We start from the raw sequence: 25780 nt of genomic DNA on the forward strand, positions 1-25780 counted from the left end.
TTTAGCCTGAAAGCATAGTAAATATTTAGGGATATGTTTGTATGTGCTCTGTCACACCTTTACACTGAAAGCAAAGAAAATATTTCCAGATCACCATAGAAACCACAGGGTCAATGCAAGAGACCATGGATTGTGTTAAATTTGGATGTTCCAATTTCCAGATCACCATAGAAACCACAAGGTCAATGCTAGAGACCATGGATTGTGTTTCATTTTGATGTTCAAATTTCCAGATCACCATAGAAACCACAAGGTCAATGCTAGAGACCATGGATTGTGTTTCATTTTAATGTTCCTATTTCCAGATCACCATAGAAACCACAAGGTCAATGCTGGAGACCATGGATTGTGTTAAATTTGGATGATCCAATTTCCAGATCACCATAGAAACCAAAAGGTCAATGCTAGAGACGATGGATTGTGTTTCATTTTGATGTTCAAATTTCCAGATCACCATAGAAACCACAAGGTCAATGCTAGAGACCATGGATTGTGTTTCATTTTAATGTTCCTATTTCCAGATCACCATAGACACCTCAAGGTCAATGCTGGTGATCACAGATTGTGTTAAATTTTGATGTTCCTATTTCCAGATCACCATAGAAACCACAAGGTCAATGCTAGAGACCATGGATTGTGTTTCATTTTGATGTTCCAATTGCCAGATCACCATAGAAACCATAAGGTCAATGCTGAAGATCACGGATTGTGTTAAATTTTAATGTTCCAATTTCTAGATCACCATAGAAACCACAAGGTTAATGCTGGAGATCACGGATTGTGTTTAATTTTGATGTTAAAATTTTCAGTTTACCATTGAAACCACAAGGTCAATTCTAGATATCACAGATTGTGTTTAATTTTGATGTTCCAATTTTCAGATCACCATAGAAACCACAAGGTCAATGCTAGAGATCACGGAGGCTTTCCCGGAGGACTCGGGAGACTATTCTGTCGTGATTCGTAACCCACTGGGAGAAGTACGCAGCTCCTGCACCATAACCATCGAGAGCTTCTACTCCAGTGCTGCGTATGTATTCACATTTGTTTTTTTTATATAGAAATTGTAACCATAGTAACTATTCTGTTGTTATTGTTATTGTTGTTGGCTTTTGTTGTTCAAAATGTTTGCACATTTTAATATTTGTTGTCATTAACTTTCCTGTTTAAAAAAAAAAAAAGACTCTTTCATAGAGACATGGTAATTCGTTTATTTCTGATTTATGTTTAAAAAAGAATCAGGAATATGTGTCTGTCATTTTTCCATGTGTTTGTGTCGTTCTACAAAATCAAAAAAATTTATGCCCGAAAAGATAATGATTTTACTGTATACAGGGTTTTTTTTGGCCCGATTTTATAGCCGAAATTCGGCTATGTTCCCAATCCCAAAAAGCATACTTTTTTCCCAAAATGTGGCAAAAAATTCCCAATTTCCAAAAAAAAAAAATAACAAAAAAATTTTTTTTTTTTTTTTTTTTTAGAAAGAAGTCTCATGTGTATTTTATCTCAATTTTAATTAAATTACATCTAACAAAGTATTATATGATTTTTGTCTTTTAATTTGAATGATTATAAAGAGTTAATTCAATTTAGTATTTCCCTAATTAGTGGACTTTTCGTGTGGAAAAAAGGCTAATGAATTTATTTTCCCAATTTCATGAAAATGCCGATAAAATTCCCAATTCCAAAGCCATGGGCTATCTTCCCAAAAAGCGGAAAAAAAACCCTGGTATATCAATTTTTACTGTATCTGTAGACCTTTGAATACAAGTATGTTCTGTACCCTTAAAAAATATTTTGCTTACAAAAATAAAGCAAAGGCAAAATCTGTCTTTTGAGACATATTGGTATAAAAACCAAAACTTAATTGACTGTTTCTGAAATAACGGGTCTACTTTGTTGACTTCCTTGTTGATGTTATGCTGTTGAAGTTTGCATCTGTTGGTGTGACAATGATGTTGTTAGATAACATTTTCTCTGTTGTTAGAGCAGCAAATTAGCAGGATAGTTGAATGAGATAATTTATTTGGAATTTTACCAAGCTTTAAAAAAACGCTTTTGGACATTTTGTAATGTAAATCAACAATTACTTTTTATAAGTATAAAGGAATATCATATATTTTGTACGCTTTTTCATTGCAGATTTTTTTTATTAAATATTGGCCTTATAATTGTCTCCATTTGAATGTAATAATTCGCGCTTGAAGTTGAACTTAAAGTTCTCAATTTTTGAAGTGCAGAAAACGGGCTTTACTTGTTAGATGCATAAAAATCAACACTGTTAATTGTGCTGTTAAAATTGTGTTGCTCTGTAAGTACCAAACCATCGCTTCATGCACTGTTTTCTTCTTTCAACTCCTATTGTTTTGTTTTCCCTAGTGAGAAAGTTGATAAAACGTAAGTTCAGGCGTAGAATTAAGGTTCCTGGGCATCAAGATCATGAGGCATCTCAACTAATAATAATTTTTAGATGAAGTTTTTATTAAATGTAGAACAACTTACCATTTGTTAAGTCATAAAGATAAGCAAAAACGAGATATAACATTGACAAAAATGACAGGAATTTCAAATCTTTAAAGAGATGCTTCATGAATGCTTGTTCAGCAGTAAATTTTCACGTATTGCTTTGACTTCCCTCCAGGCACTTAATCTTAACCATTTCCCACTCAGAGGCAAAGTGAAATTTGCTATGTGCAAACAGCATAAAACCAGAACAGCCTGCAAGTAACTCACAGTCTGTTCAGGTTTTATGCTGTTTGCTGCTCTTCAGTATCTAAGGGTTGGAAATGAAGCCTTAAAAACTTATAAAAATCTAGCAAGAAAGATCTTTAATTAAACTGAACTTCCTAAGGGACTACAAATGTGTCAAAAGACGTATCTAAGTGGTAAAGGGTGATTCCTGCTCTGAATACCGTGTTGTGCTTTGGAAAGGGACACAACTCTGTAGAGGCTTTTTCTGCCAAACTTGTCACATTATGAGTATGATCATAATTCTATGATACAAAAAAAATAGTTGAAAAAATATCATCTTTGTAGAAATTCAAAGACCATTAAATTAAAAGTAATTGAACACATGCACAATTAGTATCAATATCTAACCTTTAGCACACTCTTTGTTTGCTCTTGAAAGAAGATCAAATCGATGTAAATCTTACATTTGAAATTATTAATAAAAATGCAATATTTATCTCGAATTGAATTATGTTATTTATATTTAATAATATTTAATCAGTATAAATAAGTAAGTCTTGATAAGATTGAGACATCTCAGCTTTATTTAATAATACAATTCAATTGTTCAAATTCTTTGAGTTTGAACTTCACACGTCTTTGCTGCACAGTGTTGCCAATAGCAAGACCTCGTATTTTGTAGTAGTTCTAGTACAACGTGTGAACCCCTTGCTTTTTACAGCGACATTAGCAACTTGTCTGCAAGCCAAACTACACTTTCAATAAGGCAAGTCTATGCTATGCCTTCATGCTGCTTTCTTCTGTTACATTCCAGACTAATGTATCTCACATACACATTTTCTTTAGTTACAATTGTTTTGTATCAAATCCTTTTTATTTTCTGCCATGCAATTCAGAGAATTCCAGTTTTGTTTAGAAAAACATATATGATATTATTTCGCAATTAGTGTTTCCAGATTAAAATTATGCCTGTTATTTAAAATGTTTAATGATTTATATTGCTTAAATGAATGTATTATATTAAAATTTTAAAGAATTAATTTATATTGAGCTGAAAATGTTATGCTTTAACAGCATGTTGCTGTAAGTATTGTTAAGTTGTACATTTTTGTTCTAGAATATACTCATCAGGATGATTTTGTTTTATTGAGAATTATTGATTATGTGCAGTTGTTATTTTGTTGAAGTGATAAGATAAATATTCTTTATGTTTATTTTATTTCAAAAATAATTCTGTCATTTGCATTGTGTATTCAATGATAATTTAGGCCATAAATTAATATAAAATCTAACAGGTTCAATAAAAATAAAACCACTCAACTTTCTAAGCTAAAATTTGCATAATTTTCTCAGCAAAATGGTTTGCGTAGTTGCAATAAGTAATGTACAGTATTTCAATCTATATAAATTGATTAATGCATACTTAGAAGCATGCAGTTTAGTAATTAACTAAACAGGCTGCTGCCTATCTCAGTTTGTAGATTTTGCAATTTAAATATTGTAAGTGTATAAAGATAGTTATTGTAGTTTTAATCAAACCCTCGATGAATGGCCACACATTAAAATATTGTTTTGTCACCAATATTTTCATCTTTGAATGTGATCTTTTTTTTCCAGGATTTTTTGTCTCTTTGGTTTATTTTAAAGAATACCTTCAACCCTGTTAATATTCTTAATGCTTTTTTTTTTTTTTTTTTATCTGGCTTAGTTTGTTCTAGAATAATATTGGGAAGGAATATGTTTGCATTCAAATTTAGTCACAAGTATACAGTTTTGAATATAACATGTTAATATTATCTTAACTTGTGATAGGTTTTATTAGACTATAATGAGAAATAAATGACTGTGAAATCTTTTGTATTTTGTTGGGATGACATTTCTTGGTTTTTCAAAAAATTACTCTCTAATGAACACTAACAATTTGTGGGTATCTAATAATAAACAGAGCTTGTATGTAAATTCCTGGATCTGTAAAATCATTAAATAAACACAAATGAATGCCACATGAATAATACTTATTTTACAGTAAAAAATGAACCAAGAATCAGAGTCAAAGTCAACTAACAGTGAAAAATCTTAGAATCTCTAGTTGGTAAATAATGCTACCCCTGCAAGAAATTGTCTATAACCTGCTGTCCGTTTCCAGTGAGGACATGTCAGTAGCCTCCCTTGAGGAGCCCGTGGCCCCTACCTTCACCCAGCACCTGCTGCCCAACAGGGAGGTCATGGAGGGGGCCAGGGTCAGACTGGACTGCGTGCTGATTGGCAACCCCGAACCTGAGGTGAGACACGTGAACATTGAGAACATTGAGGACGTGTCATGATAAACATAAGCACAATGCATGTTGCAAAAGTGCAGTCCAAGATCAGCCAGTATTTACCCTTTGCATGCTGGGTAATTTGTCATCTGCTAAAATGTTGTCTGCTGAATTTCTAAAATTAGCATTTTCTATGATTTTTAGCTCATCTATTTTTTGAAAAAAAATTATGAGCTATTGTCATCACCTTGGCGTCGGCGTTGGCGTTGGCGTTGGCGTTGGCGTTGGCGTTGGCGTCGGCGTCCGGTTAAGTTTTGCGTTTAGGTCCACTTTTCTCAGAAAGTATCAATGCTATTGCATTCAAACTTGGTACACTTACTTACTATCATGAGGGGACTGGGCAGGCAAAGTTAGATAACTCTGGCGTGCATTTTGACAGAATTATGTGCCCTTTTTATACTTAAAAAATTGAAAATTTTGGTTAAGTTTTGCGTTTAGTTCCACTTTTCTCAGTAAGTATCAATGCTATTGCATTCAAACTTGGTACACTTACTTACTATCATGAGGGGACTGGGCAGGCAAATTTAGATAACTCTGGCATGCATTTTGACAGAATTATGTGCCCTTTTTATACTTAGAAAATTGACAATTTTGGTTAAGTTTTGTGTTTAGGTCCATTTTATTCCTTAAGCATTAAAGCTATTGCTTTCATACTTGCAACACTTACTAACTATCATAAGGGGACTGTGCAGGCAAAGTAATGTAACTCTGACTGGCATTTTGACAGAATTATGTGCCCTTTTTATACTTAGAAAATTGAAAATTTGATTAAGTTTTGTGTTTAGGTCCACTTTATTCCTACAGTATCAAAGCTATTGCTTTCATACTTGCAAGATTTATGAACTATCATAAGGGGACCGTGCAGGCAAAGTTATGTAACTCTGACTGGCATTTGAACGGAATTATGGGCCCTTTATACTTAGAAAATTGAAAATTTGGTTAAGATTTATGTTTTGGTCCACTTTACCCCTAAAGTATCATAGATATTGCTTTCATACTTGGAACACTCACAAACTATCATAAGGGTACAGTAAAAGGACAAGTTGCATAACTCTGGTTGTCATTGTTACGGAATTATGGCCCTTTTTTGACTTAGTAACTTTTAATATATGGTTAAATTTTGTGTTTCGATCCACTTTACTTCTTAAGTATCAAGGCTATTGCTTTCAAACTTCAAATACTTACATGCTATCATGAGGTTACTGTACCTGGCAACTTTAATTTTACTTTGACCTTTGAATGACCTTGACTCTCAAGGTCAAATTATTAAATTTTGCTAAAATTGCCATAACTTCTTTATTTATGATTAGATTTGATTGATACTTTGATGAAACTACTCTTACCTGACATACCACAATAGACTCCACCCAAACCATCCCCCGTGCCCTCCCCTCCCCCCCCTCCCCCCCTCCCCCCCTCCCCCCCCCTATTTTTTTTTTTTTTTTTTTTTTTTTTAAGATCATCTCACAATGACCACACACCCTCACACTAACCCCCCCCCCCCACCCCCCCCCACCCACCCCCCCCCCCCCCCACCACCCCCCCCCCCTAATTTTTTTTTTTTTTTTTTTTTTTTTTTTTTTTAAAGATCATCTCACAAATACCACCACACCCTCACACTACCCCCCCCCCCCATTTTTTTTTAAAAATGGTTATGTTTGAAATACCGTCCAACCATCCGCACCCACACCCCCCCCCCCCCCCCATCCCCCCCCCCCCCCCCCCCCCCCCCCCCCCCCCCCCCCCCCCCCCCAGATTTTTTTTTTTTTTTGTTTTTTTTCGCTTTTTGGAAGATAATGTAATAAATGTCCACAACCCCACACTATACACCCCTCTTCACTCCACTCCTCCCTCCTTTGTGATTGAAATGAGAGTCCCTTCACCTTTAAAAAGAAAATAGATGAGCGGTCTGCACCCGCAAGGCGGTGCTCTTGTTTTTAAAGAATACTATCAGAATAGCAAATAGTTTGGATCCAGATGAGACGCCACGTTCTGTGGCGTCTCATCTGGATCCAAACTGTTTGCAAAGGCCTTCAAAATTCGGTTCCCGCACTGAAAGGGTGAATATTTATGCAATTTTATGCACAACCTAAACAATAACATCCTTGTATTTGTTATTCCTTTGACAAACCTAAACATTGAGCTCCTGGGTTTGATTGTGTGAAAGGGAGTGTTTCAAAGATAATTGCAAAAGACACAAAGTTCTGCTTCTTCCCAGGAAATGTTTTTCTTCTGTACCAACCTATAGATCATGATGCAATCTATGCTAAAAAAGTTTTAAACCAATGCTTTAATATTGATATATAATGTAATAACATTATAATACATGGGTCACTTTTGCCTAGTGGTTAAGGTGTCGGCCAGGACAAGGAGGGAATTAATTCAATCCCCACAGTAGGTACGTTCTTTAGGTCTCGCAAAGACACAAAATACTGGTTCTACCCAGGAAACGGTGTGTACAACGTTTCAATCAGCCTCAGGCTTTCTATTCAATAGAGTTAAAATGAGTAGCGTTCTGAGAAAACTGGGCATAATGCATGTGCGTAAAGTGTCGTCCCAGATTAGCCTGTGCAGTCTGCACAGGCTAATCGGGGACGACACTTGCCGCCTAAATTGGATTTTTGCTAAGAAGAGACTTCATTTTAAAGAAAAATGTCATAAAAGCAGAAAGTGTCGTCCTTGATTAGCTTGTGTGGACTGCACAGGCTAATCTGGGATGACACTTAACGCACATGCATTATGCCCAGTTTTCTCAGAACACGACTCAAATAAATAGGTCTTAAGTAATTTTACTTTCTTTATATATATCTGTTATATATTCTGTTTGCCAGGTGATCTGGTACCACAACGAGAAGCCAGTGAAGGAGTCCTCGGACATTCAGCTGCTGTTTGAAGGTGACCGCTGCACCCTGGTGATCAGGGAGGCATACCTGGAGGATGCTGGCACATACAGGGTGGCCGCCAAGAACGAATACGGCCTTGCCGAAAGCAACTGTAGACTCCATGTAGAACGTAAGCCTACTGTTGTATGGTTAACAAAATTTTCCCATTTGGAGTTCAATGGTCTAATTTGGCCTTTGTGTTCTAAGTAAATAATTCTGCACTTTAGGAATTTTTGCACTTGTTATGTTAAGCATTCTTTTGTAAGTATGAATCAGCCACAGTTAATTACATTCATGTTAGCTTATTCCTAGATAGAGTGTTCTTTACAATAAAAATTGATTTTAAATGAAATATTATTGACTTGGTACAAAACACATTAGAACTATTGGAATGAACTATTTATTTGCAAGGAATTATTATTGGCATTTGGTATTTAAAGCCGAAGAACCTCATCAATATGACTTTTAAAAAAAATGATATTTGTTTCTGAAATGATTGCTAAAAAATGTGCGGCTTTTAAAAATATTGGCTGTAAAATATTCAATAGTTTTCATTGTTTCAAATGTAGAAAGCAACAATATCTCACTGTTTTAGCATTGAGTGAGCTAAGTGATGCCTCAATGACTGGTGAAATCACTGCTCCAAAGTTCACACAGTTGCTTAGAGACGTGACGACCTCCCAAGGTCAGAGGGTCACGCTTCAGTGCAGAGTTCAAGGTCACCCACTGCCCAGTGTCCAATGGTTCAAGGACAATCGCCCATTGGAATCTAGCAATGACTTCCAGGTATAGGGGCCTATGAGTTTCAGTTTCTTGTCTTTAATAAATGACCTATGGCTACTATTTTGTGTTTTTTTTGTGCTGTTGCTACAGCACTTAAGTTTCTTTGTTTGGGTGAACGAAGTAAGGTTTGTTGGACATGTTCTACCTCTGTTGGGTTTCCATGTCCAGGGCTCAACATTAACCGAAAAACCAACTTGCCCTGCCGGGCAAGTACATAGAAAATCTACTTGCCCTGACGTAAAGCTGCTTGCCCAAACATGAAATATCACATTAACTGTAAACATCACATTTTTTCATAAAGATCAAAATGTAACACCACAAAACCTTTTCTATTTTTGAACATTTAACAAAATGATTGCTGCAATTAAAGTCTAATGAAAGTCTAAATTACATGCTCTTTGTTCTTTTTTGCACTTGCCCGGGCGGACAACTAGATTATAAAATAACTTGCCCGGACCCAACTTTTACTTGCCAGGGGCAATAGGACAACTGTTAATGTTGAGCCCTGCATGTCTCAATTATCCATACCTTTACACCATCACTTTTCCAGGTGACTGCCTTCGCTGATGTCCACAATCTGACAATCCCAGAGGCCTTTGTGGAGGACGGGGGCCACTACATGGTGAAAGCCACCAATAAAGCAGGTGAGGCGAAATGCTACGCCAAGCTGGTTGTGCGCCCTGCCCCACAGGAACTGATGAAGAGCATAGAGACCAGAAGAACCACCACGGAGCTGACACACTCTCCACCAGAGTTCTTGAAACTCTTCCAGGACAAGGTGGTACGACCTGGGGACTCTGTCACACTGGACTGTGTCATTGTGGGCAGCCCAAAACCAAAGGTATGCATTCCAGAGATTTCTAAAAAAATTTATATCTTACAAAACTAAATTTCAGAATTTAGGATTTGTTATGAAAATTACTTCTAGCAAAAGTTTTTTTTTAATGTAATTATGAAATTTTGTTTGACACAAGTCTTTCAATATTTTGCTCACCTTATGTTGCATTATTTTCTTTTGGACATCGAACTAAATTGGAAAGATTAAAAAAATTTGGGGATATTATTATTTTACTAAATTCATTTTTCTATAAAATGATTCCTGCAAAACAATAATTCTAGGTCCCTCGCAATGTTTTTGAATTCCCTGCCATGTTTCCAGTTCCCTGCAATTTTTCCAGTTCTCTTCAATGTTTCTGGATCCCCTTCAATGTTTCCAGTTCCCCTGCAATATGTCTTGGTCCCTTGCAATGTTTCTGGTTCTCTGCAATATGTCTTGGTCCCTTGCAACGTTTCTGGTTCTCTGCAATATGTCTGGCTCCCTTGCAATATTTCTGGTCCCCTGCAATATTTCTAGTTCTTCTGCAATGTTTCCAGTACGCTGCAATCTTTCCGGTACCCTGCAATATTTCTGATTCTGCTTCAGGTTTCCTGGTTTGTCAACGGGGAACCAGTGGTGTCCCAGGACTACCAGATCACCATGGACGGGGACCGCTACTCGCTCCACATCCCTGAGGTGTTTGACGAGGACGCAGGCCGGTTCTCTGTCACTGCCGAGAACTCCTCCGGCAAGGCCACCTGCTCCGGAATGCTTCATGTGGAGGAACCCATGTCCACTGATGTCATGCCAGTTGTAAAGAGCCGAACCTTTGAGTCATCCATGTAAGTTTGTGTAAACTTACTTTATAAGTTGGGTTCACACACTTTTTATGTTTGTGTTAACTTATTTTGTAAATTTGTGATAAATTATTTTGAAAATTTGGGTAAACCTATTTTGTAAGTTTGTGTAAAATTATTGTGTAAATTTGTGTAAACTTATTTTGTAAGTTTGGGTAAACTAATTTTGTAAGTTTATGTAAACTCAATACAGTTAGGTCCAATTTAAGCTGTAAAATAAAATAAACAAGCAATTTCAAAAATAGACATGGTCTTGTTGTCTGTAGTGAAAACAACAGATAATTAACAGTATTTCAACTTAATTTTATGCTTTTGTAGTCCTTGCAATACACACTAGTAATTATCACATGGCATGTAAATGTAATTTCCCCGTCTTCTTTTTCGTGTAGCACCTTATGCCCTTCACATGTATGCCTAAACTTAAACAACTAAGTTTAGCACTTTCAGTAAATAATAATAATTATAATTTTGCAGTGTTTGTTTATTTTAGATCTTTGTTTTGATGTGGAAAGGGAAATTTACCTTTTCCTCATTTCCCTTTCATAGTGACTAAGTTATAGAAAGATAAGCTTTTGGAATCAAAAGATACTAGTTCAAAGGATATTGTCCCTGTGAATGTTAACCCTTTCAGTGGGGGAACCGAATTTTGAAGGCCTTTGCAAACAGTTTGGATCCAGATGAGACGCCACAGAACGTGGCGTTTCATCAGGATCCAAACTGTTTGCTATTCTGATAGTATTCTTTGAAAAAAATCGAAGAAAATGCTAATTTTAGAAATTCAGCAGACGACATTTTTGCAGACGACAAATTTCCCAGCATGCAAAGAGTTAAAACAACCAATCAAATTCACCCTGTTTGTGTGTTCCTTCTACAGAGGTCGATACTCGTCTACCGAGACTCTGACCACAACAGAAACCCACATCTCCCGTCGGTCCATCACTGAGGTCCGCTCAGACGGGCCCTCTTACATCCCATCTTCCGAGGAACACTCGACAACACTCGTGACCGACGTGAGACCCAAATACGAGACATACCCCGAGATACAAGCAAAGGAGAAGTTTGCCACGACCATAACGACCGACATGCAGCCAAAATACCAGGCTGTCGATCTGACTATTTCTGTCCCGATTCCCCCCAAGTTCCTTCAGGCGCTGAAAAATGTGTCGACTATGGAGGGAACTAAAGTTACTTTTGAGGGCGTAGTGACAGGTGTGTGGTTTGATAATAGAAACAATTGCAATAATGCAATAACTTGGAAAAATAAAATCTCCAAAATGAATGGCATAAACAAATTATTGAGTCTATTGACGCTGTGTTTATGTTGCATTTTTTTTATTAGTCTTGAAAAAATAAATAAAGTGTCTTTACTAAGATTTGTTAAAAATAAAAAAAAATCAATAACAATTAATGCATTTGTTGTAAAGTCACTGATGTGCGTAATATTGAAACTTTTCTGTACATGTTTTTTCACAGGCAAACCTGAACCCACTGTTAAATGGTTCAAAGAAGGTAAAGACCTGAATGACGGTCCAGACTTTGAAATCTCGTACCGTGACGGACGCGTTTCGCTGATGATTCCGGAAACGTTTCCAGAAGATTCCGGCAAATACACATGCAAGGCAACAAACATGGCAGGGACTTGCTCCAGCACTGCTGAGCTCATTGTGAGAGGTGTGTGGGGTTATGGATTTACTGATTGTGCCTTTCTAGCCTTATTTGCTTTCTTTGTACATCAGCTTTCATCAGATCTTCTTCTGCACACGTTTGATAAATATTAAATATCATTTTTATTATGGAAATAATAATTTAGTTTTACCCCTGGTAAAAAAGAATACACTTTGTATGTAATGAGGAATGTTAAAGTAATAGTTTAATATTGAACTAAATTGAGCTTAGAACAGCAAGGTTCTTCAAAGTCTTTGAATTATTATAAATTTGCATGTTTTTATTAAATATTGACTCTGTTCACAGTTATAAGTTTCTGATAAAAATATTGATTGTCTTCCCAGTGATGTTATAATGCATTTTATTACAACAAAAACAAAACAAATATCCTTTATTTCATTACTTCCTTCAAACATGATTCAAGCTACCCATATCTGCAATTACCTGCCCTCACATGATTCATTCTATAGTTGCTGTGCCCCCGCCCCTCATAGTATTTATTGTTTTTATAGCTGCTGTCATCCCCTCCTCACATGACTCAATCTATTTTTAGCTGCAGTAAATACACCCACATGATTCATTCAATTTATAGCTGCAGTTATCCCACCCTCACATAATTGTTTCTATTTATAGCTGCAGTGACTCCGCCCTCATTCACTGAGAGGCTGTATGATGTGTCCATCAAGGAGGGTCAGCCAGTGAGATTGACAGTCAGACTGGCAGGAAACCCCGCCCCCGAGGTCACATGGTATAGAGATGGCAAGAAGCTTATCAGCTCACCCGACTTTGAAATTATACAGGTTGGCATGCTTTTTTAAAATTTGGATGTTTGTGATTTTTTAGTGATTTAGAAAATATCAGTGCCAAAGTTTGTTATATACAAGTTGTCCTTTTGCTTTTCATGATAATCGTCTTCTATCCTGTTCAATTGATTTTAAGATTTGACATCAAGTTTAGCCATAATACCATAAGCACTTGCCTCAATATGAAGCTTATTCTATTGCTTAAGAGTTGATCAGTTCTCTTGTGTTCTTATGATATTTAAATTACTGATAAGGAAAAATTAATGCAGCATATTAAAGAAAACAATATTTTAAAATAGCGTTTGTGCAACTTGAAAACTATATGAATTTAAACATGTGGCAATTATCATATGATTCCAGGAGGGAGACATCCACTCGCTGTACATACCGGAGGTATTCTATGAGGACGCCGGTCAGTTCACCGTGAAGGCCCTCAACGCTGGAGGTCAGGCGCAGGTCACGGCCAATCTCACTGTGGAAAGTACGTAGACTCTGTGAACACTTTGTAGCAAAATAATTAACCCTTTTATGCCTAGTGTACTCTCCCATCCTACTAAATTGGATCAATTTATTTCCAAAATAAGGGATGTCTAGTATATTTATTTTTATATTTAGAATATTTCTTACAGAAATTCCTTTAAGCAAACAGCGCAGACCCTGATGAGACGCCGCATCATGTGGCGTCTCATCTGGGTCTACGCTGTTTGCCAAGGCCTTTTTCCTATACGCTAGGCATAAATGGGTTAACCCTTTACCACTTAGATGCGTATTTTCACACATTTGTAGTCCCAGCAGAAAAATATATTTAAGACCTTTTTTAATAGATTCAAGTTTTTAAGGCTTCATCTCCAATTCTTACATACTGATCAGCAGTAAACAGCATAAAACCTGAACAGACTGCGAGTTACTAGCAGGCTGTTCTGGTTTTATGCTGTTTGCACATAGCCATTTTCACTTTGCTTCTAAGTGGGAAAGGGTTAAATCCAATCAATGGTCATCACTTGGCAGGTGAGCAATATCTTGAGCAAATGTGTAAACAAGGATAATAGACGTGGGTTTAATTGTTTGTGAAATGTCCTGAATTGTAATTGATTTTGTTACAGTGCTTATTTACTGAATGAAAAGTATACTGAATTTACATTGTGTAAAAAAAGAGACATTCAACACTTAATTTGGTACAATATTTTTTTTTTCATAAATAAGGGATCAACTTTTTATTTTAAGAGCTATTGATTGTGAAGTTTTTTGTTTTTAGAGACAATATATTTTAGTTATTTAGATCATCCTTGAATCCCTCAATTGTTCTTACTTGCATGTTGTACCGATTATAGCTATTGCAAGATATTGTATGACATGAACATACTGTTCTGACATGGATGTATAAAAAAATGTTTGTTTTTTAAGGCCTCCCAGTAGATGAAGTCATGGAGGAAGAACAGAAACCTTTCAGTGAGGCTCGGGAAATGTTCGAGCCAACTCGTGCGCCAGGAACCAGAACAGCCCCAAAACGGCCTGGACCCTCAGTGCCTCCAAAATACTCGAAAATCCAGAAACCCGATGAAGACAAGAAACCAGAAAAATACACCGAACAGGTGAAAATGGAGATTGTAGATCAGAGACCGTTTCCGGAATTCCAGAAAAGGATTCCGGTTTATGGAGTACCAGTGGAGGAAGCTTTACAGGAACCAGAAAGGAAGGTGAAATCAACAACAGAAATGCGGCTGCCAAAGTTTGGTATCCCCATTGAAGAAGAAGTGGCTCCACCTGCTCACAAGACACTCTACCTGAAAGAGAGGCCCAAATTTATTCGGGTAACCTTGGCATTTCTGATATAATTATCTTGTTCTTTATAATGCTATCTTAGATTGTAAGGAATTCATGTAGCGTAATGTAAAAATGCATTTTGGCCTTTAAATAGTTTGTGCGCAGTATTGGAAATTTATACATGTACAAGTTCAACGATTGAAAATGATGAATTTAAGGATTTGGTCAGAACTATTTAAACATATAAAGCTGGAATAATGTTTATGTTATATTTTATTACACAATTATATTACTTATTTTGTAAAACAAATTACATTGCAGCCATTACACGACCAGAAGTGCCAAGAAGGTCAAAGGGTGAGACTTGAGGTCACGTTCAAAGGTCAGCCTGAGCCCATCGTGAAATGGTATCGTGATGACTCTGAGATTCAGAGCTCCGCTGACTTTGAAATCACATACAGCAATGAGAGCACATCACTCTCGATAGCAGAGGCTTTCCCAGAGGATTCTGGGACATTCAAGTGTGTCATAACAAATGCTGATGGAACGGCAACCTCTGAGTGCCAGCTGACAGTGTTGTGTAAGTGGCTTTATGATCTTGTTTTCCCTTGTAAATTGGTGTCTTTGAATGATTGATAAAGAGTTGATACTTATATTGGTTTAAGACATATAGCATTTTAATATTTTGAGTCCTAAAAGTCATAACCAAAGTTTTATATGTTTGTTTTTCTCAATCTAGGCCCGCCCCCAAAATTATCCAATGAAAGAATATATAATATGTAATTATGGTGAAAGTGGGCAATAGTAGACCTATGGTAATTTTATCTAAAGTCTTATTTTTACAGTAAAAATGGTTGGAATTGATGTGCTTTCCGTTTACAAAAATAAATACATAGTTAAGTAGCAATATGTGATCAATTGTAAACACTTGTTGTTCCAGAAAAAGTTGACCATGACAAATAAATTAGTTAGAATGTTAACCCATTTATGCCTGGCTAGACATCCCTAATTTTGGAAATAAATTGATCCAATTTAGAAGGATGGGAGAGTCCACCAGGCATAAATAGGTTAACCTTCTCATACACTTTCATTTTATCACAGCCTCTGAGTCCCCAGTTTTGGAGCAGTTTGTTCCGGAAGTTTCCGGCCCTCGCGAGGAGCGGATACCGTCCCCTATCGAGGCAGTGAAGCCGATGTTCATAGAGCGTCTGCAGACGACACGTCTCGTTGAAGACACGAACATCGTGTTGGAGGCGTACGTGTCTGGCCAGCCTTTCCCAGACGTCTACTGGACCAAAGATGACCGCCTGCTTAAACCTGATACGAGGTCAGAATATTTTCATGCGCTTAATTATTGCTTGGTTGGTATTTGGTTAAATTGTTTCCATGTTTTAACTTAATATTTTTAGGTTGGAATGTTAAGTAGTACTTTTTTCATACTTAAAATGTTCAAAATAAAAAATTTGTTTTAATGTCAAGTTTGCTTTTTTCATGCTTGTTTATTTTATCCTATTTGAGTGGTACTGCATAAATTAAAACAAAGTTTAGACTGAATAACATACTTTTTTTATTTTAACACTTTGTTTACCTTTATTATGATGACAGTTAGCTTAAACAAATAGTATATATTCATATGTTTATTATTGTATCATGTTGTGGTTTTTTCCTCACCCTTCAAATAACACTCTAAATAACCATGCAGTTATATCTGAAAATTATATTTGAACTATTTATGCATGTAAAACATTGTATTTAAACCACCTAAACAGTATATTTCCGGGATTCTAGGATGCGCATTTCCAATAACATCAAATATAAGTTTCTGAAATTCAAGCAAATTTATCGTGAAAGCTAAAAACCCTTTCCCGCTCAAAAGCAAAGAGAAAATTGCTATGTGCAAACAGCATGAAACCAGAACAGCCTGAGAGTAACTCGCAGTCTGTTCAGGTTTTATGCTGTTTGCTGCTCATCACTATCTAATGGTTGGAGATGAAGCCTTTAAAACTTAAATCTAGTAAGATTGGTCTGTAATTAAAGTTTAATTTCTAAGTAACTACAAATACGTAAAATACGTATCTAAGTGGTAAAGGGTTAAATACATATCTAAGTGGTAAAGGGTTAAATACATATCTAAGTGGTAAAGGGTTAAATACATATCGAAGTGGTAAAGGGTTAAAAGGGTTAACATGACCCCCTAATGCTCTGTTTCTTGTTAACATTACCTTTTGTGTACATTACTTGATGTCTTATTTTCAGACACAAGATCACTATAGACGAGAGCACAGGCAAGTGCACCCTGTTCATATTCCGCTGTGAGCCAGCAGACGCTGGAGACTATGCCTGCATTGCCAGGAATCCCATTGGAGAGTCCACTACTATGGCAACCGTTCTGCCTGTGGAAAGTAGGCCACATTCTTAAACATTATATTTTCTTTTTGTATCGTATTAATTCTGTGATAACATATTCATGACTATATGACAGTTATCTTCTTCAAACTACGTTGGTCCTAATAATTTTATTTTCCATTGTGAAATAAAAAATAATCTCCATGGACTTCTTGCTTATCCAGTTTCATTTTGTCATTCCATAAACAATATGACAATTTAAATACATTTAGTCTTTTTGATCAAGAGCTACAAACTTGAAAAAAATATTCCCGTCTGTAATTCAATAACAAGCGCACCTCTATTCTAGAACCATCAACCCCTGCACCACCGTTGCCCGCCTCCATGCCACCGACCTTGACCTTTGACCAGGAGGTCCTGCAGAGGTCACAGCAGCCTCGCCGCACTGAGAGAGACTTCTACGTGCCGCGGTCTGCCAAGATCCTCGAGAGCAACCTGGACTACCGCAGGTCCCAGTCAGAGAAGGAGGAACCAGAATACCAGCCCATTCATGAGGATGGGGTGAAACAGGTACATATTGAGTTAATTAATCTTGCACATTGCTACGGTGCTGAGATTTATTTGGGTCGGAGGCCAGAATACCAGCCTATTCATGAGGATGGGGTGAAACAGGTACATATTGAGTTAATTAATCTTGCACATTGCTACGGTGCTGAGATTTATTTGGGTCAGAGACCAGAATACCAGCCTATTCATGAGGATGGGGTGAAACAGGTACATATTGAGTTAATTAATCTTGCACATTGCTACGGTGCTGAGATTTATTTGGGTCGGAGACCAGAATACCAGCCTATTCATGAGGATGGGGTGAAACAGGTACATATTGAGTTAATTAATCTTGCACATTGCTACGGTGCTGAGATTTATTTGGGTCGGAGACCAGAATACCAGCCTATTCATGAGGATGGGGTGAAACAGGTACATATTGAGTTAATTAATCTTGCACATTGCTACGGTGCTGAGATTTATTTGGGTCGGAGACCAGAATACCAGCCTATTCATGAGGATGGGGTGAAACAGGTACATATTGAGTTAATTAAGCTATCACTTTGCTGCATTGCTGAGATTAATTTGGGTCTGCAGGAACCAGAATACCAGCCCATTCATGAGGATGGATAGAAACAGGTAACTATAGATTGAGTTAATTACACTTGCACTTTGCTACATTGCTGAGATTAATTTGGGTAGGGGAACAAGAATACCAGCCCATTCATGAGGATTCAGTCAAACCATTTCATATGATTTAATAATAGTATTTATATAGGAGCCGGCATAATTAATCAATCCTTTTTGTTGCAGGTATTGTCATAGATTTTTAAAGGGTTTTAGAGGACAATTTTTATTTTCACAAACTTGATGCTGTACATTTCTATATTATAGCTATTACATGACACGTTTACTTGGCATCTTTCCCGGTGTTCTTTTAGTTCCAAGTGTCTGGATTTGAGGACCGTCTCCGTGAAGAAATCCAGTACCGAGAGGGTAAAGTACGCTTTGCGAGTGAGACAGAAACATCTGAATATGACTCTGAGGTGCCCAATGACTTGCCAGAAAGCCCACCTCAGATTGTGCAGCCAATCAAAGACTTCAGACTCATGGAGGGCGCAGATGCTACCTTTGTGTGCAGAATTTCAGGCAAACCTAGACCAAAGGTATTTGTTGGTTACTGTAAAACGCTGTGTTTAACGCACATTTATGTATAACGCGCATCTACTTTTTGAAGCAAAAAAATCGGGAAAAAAGTTTTTGAAGCAAAATAATCGGTGGGAAAAAAACAATAAAATTCATATTAAAACAACCAGAAGCAGAATGCTGCAAGTTACCATAACTCGGTAACTGACAAGGAAAAAATCTCTTGGCATGGCTGTAGTGGTGTATAATGATCATCAAGTTTTTTTAATTAAATTTTGGGGTAAAAAAAGTGCGCATTATACACAGCGTTTTATGGTATTTGTTTTTACACCCCCATGTAGTGGAAAGTATTAAGAATTGACCATTCTGTCCTGTAGGTCCTTGTACGTCCTGAGCGTTGTAGTTTTAACTCTGCTTTAACCCATTTATGCCTAGTGGACTCTCACATCCTTCTAAATTGGATCAATTTTTTTCCAAAATAAGGGATGACTAGTATATTTATTTCTATATTTAGAATATTTCTTACAGAAATTCCTTCAAGCAAACAGCGCAGACCCAGATGAGACACGGCATCATGCGGCGTCTCATCTGGGTCTACGCTGTTTGCCAAGGCCTTTTTTCTAGACGCTAGGCATAAATGGGTTAACTACTGTGCAAATTGTGCACAGTTCAATGACCTAAATGTGTAGAATGATGATCCTATAGAGAGGAGTTTTTGCTGTGATGATCTTTCGCAGAAAGATGTCACTTTGTCCCTTCACTCTTACAATTTTTCAAGTTCTCTTTTAACTGCTTGGAAGATTTTGCTCAAACTTTCCCACTGAATGTTTAGATTATTCTTGCAAAAGGAATTTTGACCAGTTTTGACCCTTTGTCTGATCGTCCGCTTCGGAATTTAAAGTAGGTTTGTCTGTGTCGAAACATGTGTTGTGGGGGCATCAGTGTCTATGAAACAATTCTAGGATACACTAAAGACGTCTGTGAAAAAGTTAATAATGATACAGTAAGGACTCAAGATGTGGTTCTAAGTTTGATTATATGTTCTACATCGTAACATACCATATCGTCTTCTAGTGTACGAAAGCATACAGGACAAATCAAGATAAATCTATGTATCTTAACCAAAGGTTGCATGGTACAAAGACGGTCATCGCGTGAAGCGTTCCAATCGCTACGAGATCAAATACGACCGTGATGGTTTCTGCACACTGCGTATTCGCATGGGCCTCCCGGAAGACGCAGGATTCTACACAGTTCTTGCCGTTAACGCCCATGGAAAGGACACCTGCTCCAGCGAACTGTTCGTTGAAACCGTGGGAAATATTGATGCCACCTCATTCGTGCAGCCTGAGACCCTGGACAGAATACTGCGAAGGTAATGAGTCATTGATATCTGCTGTGTATTGCAGACTTTGCGGAAATTTTTTATTTTGGGCAGTGGGGAATTAACTTTGACAAAATGTATGTACTGTATGCTAGTTAATGATCGCCAGCATTATGTAGATTAAAATTAATGCTCAAGAGGTGACAGTATTAATTTTCAAATTTTGTTTTTTGATTTGTTATTTTGATTGCTTTTTCTATGGTAAGATATGACATGCAATGTGCTTAACAACTATTTAAGGCTCATTTGACACAGTCTACACATGATGTCCATAGCATTTATAAAATGTTTTAAAAAAACAATTAACCATGCAGATATATTTTTTATGGATACAGATGCTAAAGAAAAATGTTTTGTGAATTATTTATTAATTTGATAAAAATTTGTTTTCCAAGGGATTCTACCCGAGCTGGCACAGATCAGCCTCAAGATGTTGGTGGGGTGTTTGAGTCCCAACTCAAGCCCTCATTCCGGGTCAAACCCAATGACACAGAGGTTAGGGAAGGTCACACGGTCAGGTTTGACACCTTGGTTACCGGACGACCAGCACCAGAACTCACGTGGTTCTGCAATGACCGCAAAGTGTATCCCGATGACAACCACAAGGTAGGGACTAAGGCCACATGCTTTTATTTGCCCCAGAGGAGCAGTTTTAAGGTTTCATTTTTTGAATATAACTTTCTTAAACTAATGTAATCCTGTTCTATCAACGTGTTTTGTTTATTTTTTAAATGTATTGTTCATCTGCATGATATTTTGACAAATATCTAATTTTTTGGTAGACATACTGTTGTTATAAATTAGCTTTTAAAGGCATAATAATAAAAAAATTCAAACAAAACAGAAAAGCATACTGGAACAATGGTTGCTATGGTAACGTTAATTATTGCATCCCTACTGTTTGCCCTGTAGATGGTAGTTAATGAGGAGGAGGTTCACTCTCTGATCATTACGAGGGCCTCACCCCTAGACGCCGGTGTGTACACCTGCCTGGCAGAAAACAAGGGCGGACAAGCACAGTTCAATGTCAACCTCAGAGTGCTTGGTGAGTTGTCTTCCCTGCTTTACCTCTCTGATATTCAATTTGTTGAGTTTGAAGTCCCTTTAAAAATCATTAAATTGAAATATGCACTCACTATAGATTGAAGTTTTAAAGGCTACATTTCAAAGCCTAAGTTACTGATGAGCAACAAATCGCTTAAAACCTGAACAAACTGCAAATTACTTGCAGGCTGTTCTGGTCTTATGCTGGTTGGATTTAGCCATTTTCACTTTGCTTCCAAGAGGGAAAGGATTAAGGGGTTTTATTAAGGTTTGAAGTAAGTTGATGATGAGCAAAATGAGGGTAATGTTTTTTATTCATTAATTATTTTAACTTTTAAAAATAGAAGCCTGATTTTTGTTAATTGCAAGGATCTTTATAAAACCCCTTTTCAGCTATTTGCCCCTTTTCTCGTCTTTATATTCTTTTTACAGAATCTTCCACAAATGATCCCTGTAAGTTTGATCCAATATAAAGTTAGCCAAGTTGGATAACAACCAAATTAAATACAGCATCATGCGCTGTCCATTGTTTTCAATGGTCATATATTTCTGTCCATGACCTAATAAATGAACATATAAATATAACTTCACTTAATTTGTCTATTGAAACCTGCCACTCTTCCATCTTATCAGAACGGGAGCAAATGCAGCCACCAAAGTTTGTGGAGCGCATGCAGAACTACACAGTGAGTGAAGGTCAGTCTGTGACATTGACCGCGCGGGCTGTGGGCACACCCACGCCCATGATGAGCTGGCAGAAGAACAACAAGACACTGACACCCGGCAAAGACTACAAGTAAGTAGGATGCTGGTTACATGGGGCTGAATATACCTGCGGTGTGAATTCTACTCATTTCAGCTGATCTTCTCCTTTTTAACCCATTTATGCCTAATGGACTCTCCCATCCTTCTAAATTGGATTAATTTAGTTAAAAAATTAGGGATGTCTCCTATATTTCTTTCTATATTAAGAATATTTCTTACGGAAATTCTTTTAAGCAAACAGCGTAGACCCTGATGAGACGCCGCATCATGCGGCATCTCATCTGGGTCAACGCTGTTTGCCAAGGCCCTTTTTCTAGACGCTAGGCATAAATGGGTTAATGTCAAACTAATTGTATGAAAGGTATTTAGAAGTTATAAACTTTGCTTGATCTATATGCAAATAAAGAGTTTAATTAAACCCTGTCCCTGTGAGTGGGGTTTGGGTATTTTCCTATGAGGGGGTTCTACAATCACACCCCTGATATACCCTTAAGTTGTTATGCATTCATTTTTTTACAACCCATGTGTTTTACTTTACAACTTTTAACATCATTTGTATCATTTTGGCATTGCATAATGTATTAATTGAAATAAAATAAGGGTCGTTATTACCTTATTTAGTTGGGTTGAAACTTCAAAATTTAACATTTTGCTTATTTTATTGTGATTCATGAAACTTGAAACATGGACAGATTGCAATATGGAGATTATGCGCGTCATTTCACTTTGTTCCTACATCAAGAATTCTGGTTGCTATGGCAACAAATAGACTAAAAATATTGCTGAAAATGGTGGATCCTGCGATAACTTTCAAAGTTCTTCATATTTTTTCATGAAACTTGAAATATGGATAGATGGCAATATGGAAATTATGCACGACATTTCATTTTGTTCCTATGTCATGAATTCTAGATGCTATGGCAACAAATAAACTACAAATATAGCTGAAAATGGTGGATCCTACTTAGGTAGGGACTTTTATTGCTTGGTTTTAGTATTGTTCACATCTGTTATCATTATTTCAATGCTAGCATGTTCGTTATTCACATCTGTTATCATCAAATCAATGCTCATGTATGAATTATTCCCATGTGTTATCATCAAATCCCTGTAACATGCCCTGTACTTCCAGAATGGAGATAGACAATGGGAGAGCGGTCCTGTACATTGACAACGCCAAGAAGACGGACTCCACCTGGTTCCAGTGCACGGCTGTGAACGTGGCGGGTACAGCATCAACCAGGGCCAAGCTTGTCGTGCAGCGTAAGGATCATATTTATAATCATTCACTGTGATTATTCTCCGGAAATCTCTTTGATTTGAACAGTTTTACAAGTTTTATGCATTTTAATATTATTTATGTGATGTCAAATACAAAATTATCAATAAAAATGTATTGTTTTCACATTATTAGCAATACCCTAATTTTTTTTTAAAATGAGCAGTTACCTACATTATATTACACATCAGTTTCCTGCATGCGTTTGCCTTAAACAAATAATATTTTGTGTTTTAAATTCAACATAAGCTGCAATAATCTTATTCTGTTATTGGAGAAATTATATAAAAAAGTTTTGCTTTTGGTCAAACTTTAGGTATAAACTTAATATTGTTTGCTTGGAATGCTCAATGTTATCATGTTTGTCTATATATGTTATCATGTTTGTCTATATATGTTATCATGTTTGTCTATATATGTTATCATGTTTGTCTATATTTTTCAGCTGAGTTGACAAAGAAGGAAGAACCTGCACCGAAGTTCAATGTGGTTCCTAGACAGACCTCTCTTTCACCGTAAGTGAAAATAGTCAAAATTGTAAGCACATGAGCCGCGTTCTGGGAAAATGGGGCTTAATGCCTGTGCGCAAAGTGAAGTACCCAATAAGAATGTGCAGACTGCACAGGCTAATCAGTGACAACATTGTCCGCTCAAATGGGATTCTTTTCTAAACAAAAATCAGGAGGAAAGTGTTGTCTCTGATTAACCTTTGTAGAATGCACGGGTTAATCTGGGACAATAATTTTCACACATGCATTTAACCCTTTCAGTGCGGGAACCGAATTTTGAAGGCCTTTGCAAACAGTTTGGATCCTGATGAGACGCCACAAAACGTGGCGTCTCATCAGGATCCAAACTGTTTGCTATTCTGATAATATTCTTTGAAAAAAATCGAAGAAAATGCTAATTTTAGAAATTCAGCAGACGACACTTTAGCAGAAGACAAATTACCCAGCATGCAAAGGGTTAACCTCATTTTCCGAGAGCCAGGCTCAATTATAAACCGTCGATAATGCATATTCATTTCTTGCTGCAGAACAGCAACCACCAGACAAACAACACATAAGGAGCCAGTAAGTTGTTCTATAAAAGCAATTAGAGCATGCCGACATGACATGGACATTTCACTTCACATCTCCGAAACAACAATTAAACCTGGTACAAGAAGAAAATGGGATTAACACACACACAATTACAAATAGAAAACTGAACAATTGGCAGTGGATGTTTTAATACAAATATATCATGCAAAATAAATGTTCTGTACAGAAATTATGCAAACAACATTAAATTGGTGTGTGTATCACTTCGAAACATGTGCATGACAACAGTGAGAACACGTTGCTACCTTTGCATCTTGCACAAGCATAGACTTTTGCACCTTACAAAGACATCACCTCATCTGATGTTTTCATGAGGAGAAGGGTTTTGTTTGCAGTCAATACGAGATCCAGTCTGAAGGCCCTGTACAGGAGATCTCGTATGTACGAGACGGGGACAGCGCAGTACTGCGCTTGATTAAGGAGGAGGAGCTAAGCAGGTTAATGCTGGTGCATGGCATCCAAACTCCTGCATGACAACGCTATGTTGTTTTGTGCCCAACTGTTTGAAGGAATATTCTGAAATTAAGCCATTTTCAGAGTGGCTGAATGCATGATTTCATGTACAGCACATGGATGTGTTTGGAATCCCTTTTGCCCAGTGACTGTGCGCTGATTAATGAATCTTTTTGCAAGGGGAAAAATGTCCAAATCGGTGTAAGGGATGTGATAGAACTAGAAAAGATGCCAAGGCTTCTTTGCCCCTGTTGTCTTGCTTAGTGTTGTTTATATTTGTTGCATCTGCCTTTTTCATAGGGACATGCTAAAAGTCATCTTCACCTGAATTCAACATTAGGATATTAAATCTTTTCAAAACATTCCTGCTCAAAACAGTTTTATAGGCATGCCATATTCTCTGCTTTAAGTGTTCTGAGACTAAGATTTAACCATAGATCACATTTTTATAATTTTATTAGTATCGTCTGTTTCTATGAAATGTGTATAAATGTCTGTACAGATTTTTTTTCTCAATTTAATTTTAGTATTGAGTTTGCATGAACTGTTGCATGATTATATACAACCCATGTTATGTGAAAATTGGTCATATGCACTATGTGGCCAGTGTAGCTCCAAACAAGCCTGAGACTATGAAACCTTCCTTGGCTCTACAGCGGACAGGGTAGCTCGTGACCAGAAGGCTTATCTGGAGCTACTCTGTCCGCATATTGCATAAGACCCATTTTCGCATGATGAGGCTCATATGGTCATTTCTCAGTAAGAGTTTAATAGTAAGAATGACATTATCAAGGTACCAAAAAATAAAGAGCTAGTTCGAAGATGTTATTTTATTTTCATAAATAGCTGTTTCAATTTTGATTGATTATATCGCTTTTAAGTTGTTTTATTATACAGCAATGTCAGTATAATGGTAAAATATGTTAGTATAATGAATCTGTTTGTTCAAAACAATGTTATTCATTATTCTTATCAATATCTATAATGATTATTGTATTTAACATAACCTTTATTACAATAGCAGTTATTTGAAAATTTTTACCACTTCTGCTTTCTGTTTTCTCTAACTCATTTCTGTAAGCAAATTTTTTTGTTGCTGAAATGTTTGTGTTTTGACTGGTTGTTGTGGAAACA

General features: G+C 36.8%; 1 protein-coding gene across 1 annotated transcript in view; it reads left to right on the plus strand.

The window, feature by feature from the left end:
- Window positions 1-25780, plus strand: part of LOC127849279 (titin-like) — a 215281-nt gene that overhangs the window by 89516 nt on the left and 99985 nt on the right. Inside the window, 24 exon segments of the mRNA XM_052381996.1 lie at window positions 882-1030; window positions 2380-2397; window positions 4838-4973; window positions 7841-8021; window positions 8487-8677; window positions 9225-9515; window positions 10098-10333; window positions 11223-11557; window positions 11822-12019; window positions 12647-12813; window positions 13177-13297; window positions 14221-14627; window positions 14902-15160; window positions 15682-15907; window positions 16837-16982; window positions 17276-17496; window positions 18414-18638; window positions 19746-19993; window positions 20398-20608; window positions 20915-21047; window positions 21680-21842; window positions 22944-23074; window positions 23536-23605; window positions 24529-24630. Coding sequence (XP_052237956.1) covers window positions 882-1030; window positions 2380-2397; window positions 4838-4973; window positions 7841-8021; window positions 8487-8677; window positions 9225-9515; window positions 10098-10333; window positions 11223-11557; window positions 11822-12019; window positions 12647-12813; window positions 13177-13297; window positions 14221-14627; window positions 14902-15160; window positions 15682-15907; window positions 16837-16982; window positions 17276-17496; window positions 18414-18638; window positions 19746-19993; window positions 20398-20608; window positions 20915-21047; window positions 21680-21842; window positions 22944-23074; window positions 23536-23605; window positions 24529-24630 — 4565 coding nt within the window.

The sequence above is a fragment of the Dreissena polymorpha genome, chromosome 10 (genome assembly GCF_020536995.1).
Source record: "Dreissena polymorpha isolate Duluth1 chromosome 10, UMN_Dpol_1.0, whole genome shotgun sequence".
In the NCBI taxonomy this organism is placed as follows: domain Eukaryota; kingdom Metazoa; phylum Mollusca; class Bivalvia; order Myida; family Dreissenidae; genus Dreissena; species Dreissena polymorpha.